Below are 3829 nucleotides of genomic sequence, written 5' to 3'. Positions count from 1 at the left end.
GATGGAAACACCGAGGTCGAATGATTTGTCAGAGTTGCACTGCCAAGAAAGTGCTAGAGTGTGGATGTAAAATCAGGTTTTCTGGACTCAAAATTCGTCATTCTCTTCGCTACATTGCGACACTTCTTAAGCATGAATATTAAGTATTCAGTGACTGTTTTTGAAATGAGAATTGATTTAAATTTGTGCTTTCTCATATCCCACTCCAAATAAAAGCTTTAAGAATTAAATTGCAATATACAGAAAGTGTTTTCCCTAATAAAGGAGTGTGCCTTAAATCTTTTTTTTAAATAAAGAGGCAGATACCTAAAAAACATAGAAACAAAAATTGAAAAAAAATTTTTTTTTAAGTTTGTGAATTGTCTCAAAACAAAATGAAATTGCATATTATCTGTGAATAATTAGAATGCCAGAGGAGTTTCCCAAAATGCTACCCTGAACGAAATATCACTTTAAAGTATCACCAAGAATTCTAATTCAAAGAACTTTGGAGATACTTCGTCTTTTTAGTTTTCTTTAACATGTGCCCTTGAAATAAATATGCCACTGCAATAAATGTTGACCAAGACATGTTGGCTTTTCACTTATGGTTTGCTATAAAATTAAAGATAAATTCTAATGAACTGTGCAGAAATACGACCTCATAACTAGGTGGGTAATGATACACTCAACTGTAAAACATAGCCCTTAGCAAGAGCTCAAGCTTAAAGTCTGACATTTTATTCCTTTGTTCTATATATTTTTTTTAAATTTCTTAAAGACTATTAGAGGAAGTAAATTAATATCCTTAAATATTCATTGGCTCAAAGCAGTGGCCGTTTATGTTCCACTAATGTGTTTGGTTTGCTTCAAACAATACAAATAAAAAGCAGAATGTTCTGCCCTGTCAACCATAGCAATTTGCGTGCTGTCTGTGGGTGTATGTAAGTGCACATGCAAAGGGTAATTGAGAATAATTGATAACTTTTTAGAATATGAGTCAAGGTAGATTAGTTGGGTTTATGGGGAAAATATGTACAGGAAAGAAATGTCGTTATGGGTATTGACAAAGCAAAATGTGGTGCCGGTGTTATGACATTTCAAACATGTATTTCAGAAGGTAGTTTAAACGGCTTAAACCAAGGCTCAAGTGTAACTAATGTATTTCTTGATGAGATTGATTCCTCAGCTGTCTCATTGCCCTGGGTCTTTACTCCTCCCACAGATTTCACAGTTTGTATATATCAGGTTTAGTCATTTATCTAGTGAAGCAGTTATCATATTCCACTATTCCATGGCTAATCATGGCATAAGCAGTTAGCACTTTTCATCTTCAAAGCTCTTAACAGCAGTTAATTAATATAAACAACCCCCTTAGGAGATGAATTAATCACACTATAACAGTTCCCATTTCACCAGTTGAGAAGCTGAGGTAAAGGGGCTAAGTAATTGGCCCAAAGCCATTGAGAAAACAGTATTTGAAGATGGTGGTGGCCCAAGGAGCTCTGAGATCTCAAACTTGAATGAAATGTTTGCTTTTCTGTTTGTCTCTTGTACATCATATATAATACCATTCAACCAGTAGCTTTCTCCAGATGGCCCAGTGGGAAACATGCTTGTTCTGCTACCTACACTAAGAGCACCAGCTTGATTCTCCATGGTCATAAAGAAGCCAAAGGTATCATCACCCCCAAATTCCAGTCTTCAGATAGAATGCCATCTTCTGTTTACCTGATGCTATCAAATCAGTCCACAGATCTCTATAGTCAAATCTATATAGTGATAAGTGTCTGGTCTCAGAAATCAAATGAAAATGAATGTCAAACCAATTGATCATTTGCCCGCACCACAAAATGCCTGAAATTGAACGCGATTTAGACTGACTTAGCTGAATCCCTAGATGTACTGACATTCTTTAGAGTTTGGATCAAATCACATTGGATAATTTTCAATAAACAATGTATAACTAATTCAGTATGCTCGATGTGTAATTTAATGGCACGGCATGGGACTAGTAAATGGGGCACCCAAGCTGTACCTTTTCTCAGTGTACCCTGACTCACAAAATGAACTTGTTACTTTTGATTCCTTCTTCTGATAAAAATCTTAAAGTATCCCAAGCTGTTCTTTTTTCCTTTTATTGAAGTATAGTTGATTTACAATGCTGTATTAATTTCTGCCGTAACCCAAGCTGTTCTTGAGCATATATGAAACAGAATCTAGTATATGGAAACTTATTGGCAAGGTAAAAAATAAATTGGAGCATTATCATATTAAAATTACTAGAACTCTTACCCATGTTTGTCAGTCTTGACTCTTTCCAGTTGTTGTTTCAACTGGAAATGTGTGAACCCCAGGCTTGTTATCAGTCAATTCCTTTGTTAGACACAATCATGGTCGTCTTCTCTCTCCTTGCTTTAGAAAAGTAAGATATAGATAATGGAGATCTCACTTTAAACAAAAAAGTACAATATAGGCTTTTTTCAACATATTTTGGCCTAAAAGTAAACACTATATCCAATCTTATTAGCTCCTGAAATCCTGAAACAATATTGTTAAGAAATAAAACATTTAAAAAATTGTCCTAGGGAAATTGGGGGAAGAGTATATGGAAGCATTCTGTACTACTTCTGCACCGTTTCCTAAATCTAAAATTATTCCAATGTAATCCATTTTTTTAAAAGAAAAAAGCAATAAAGAATGAGTGTGATAGACAGAAAAATGGCCCTCCAAAAGATATCCACAGCCTAATCTCTGGAATTTGTGAATACTACTTTATTTGCAGCAGGAATGTTGGGCAGGGAGCTCTTAGAAGACAAGAGTAAAAATTAAGGATATTGCCCACCTTGCCTGCGCCCACCCGGAGCCAGCGATCCTTCACGTACCCCGCATCCAGTGAGACGTGCTGCGCACTGACAGAGCGGACATGGGCAAAGCGATGGTGGCCAGGCTTGGACCGGGGCCGCTGCTTCTGGCACTGTTCTTACCTACGCAGATTTATTCAAATCAAACAGCTGTTGTAACGCCTTCGAGTAATTCCTCCCAGCATACCTCAGCTGCCCCCAATCCAGTGAATGCCACCACCAAGGCAAGTGACGGTACTCTGCAGTCAACAGCCGGTCTCTTGGTGATCTCGCTCTCCCTTCTACATCTCTACTGTTAAGAGACTCAGGCCAAGAAACATCTATACTTCCCATCCTCTAAACCCAATTCAGATGGCATGCAGACATCCAGTGTGACAAGGGAAAAAAAAAACAGGTCTTCATTGAATGAATCTGCTAGTTCCACACCTTCTTTTATTGACAGAAACTGTTGAGGATCCCAAATTTGATTGGTTTGAAGAGCATGTGAAGGGTTTGACTAGGTGACGAATGCCAATATTAAATCTGCTGGAGTTTCCTGTACAAGATGAAGAGAGACAACATCCAAAATTAGTTAAGAGATGATTTCCTTAAATGTGGCTTAAGAAGTATGGACACATAAAACTCTACCTTGAAAATGAGAATAGATTTTATCTTACCTAGAGATAAAGAATGGGATGTGGAACAGAGATTCAGTTTTCATTTGTTCATTAAATTTATAAGACCATAAAACAATGAGGTAAAACAAAGCTTCTGTGATTCTACTTATATGTACATTAGAAGGAACTTCCAGGTGTTACTGTAAATCCTCAATGTGTTGTTTCAGCAGTACTAATTTAATGCTGATGTACTCTAGAGAAAATTTTATGTTAAGCTATCGCTGTTCTCTTGGGAGCTGAACTCTTTCTTTCTCTTGGGGTTTGGGTTTGACATTGCATTTGAATTTTTATATAGTCATTGATATGTACCAGGGCAATGATGGATTGGAA

At 36.8% G+C, this 3829-nt stretch overlaps 1 protein-coding gene across 1 annotated transcript; it reads left to right on the top strand.

The window, feature by feature from the left end:
• Positions 1-2905: 2905 nt before the first annotated feature.
• Positions 2906-3142, top strand: LOC307186706 (signal transducer CD24-like; the record flags this gene model as incomplete). Its single annotated transcript, XM_079922135.1, has 1 exon — positions 2906-3142. The coding sequence occupies one exon, from the start codon at positions 2906-2908 to the stop codon at positions 3140-3142; it is 237 nt and encodes a 78-aa protein (XP_079778261.1).
• Between the last annotated feature and the right edge of the window lie 687 nt (positions 3143-3829).

Source organism: Stenella coeruleoalba, assembly GCF_951394435.1.
Source record: "Stenella coeruleoalba genome assembly, chromosome: 5".
NCBI lineage: Eukaryota > Metazoa > Chordata > Mammalia > Artiodactyla > Delphinidae > Stenella > Stenella coeruleoalba.
The sequence above is the reverse complement of the archived record's forward strand: the minus strand, read 5'-3'. Positions and strand labels throughout refer to the sequence as shown.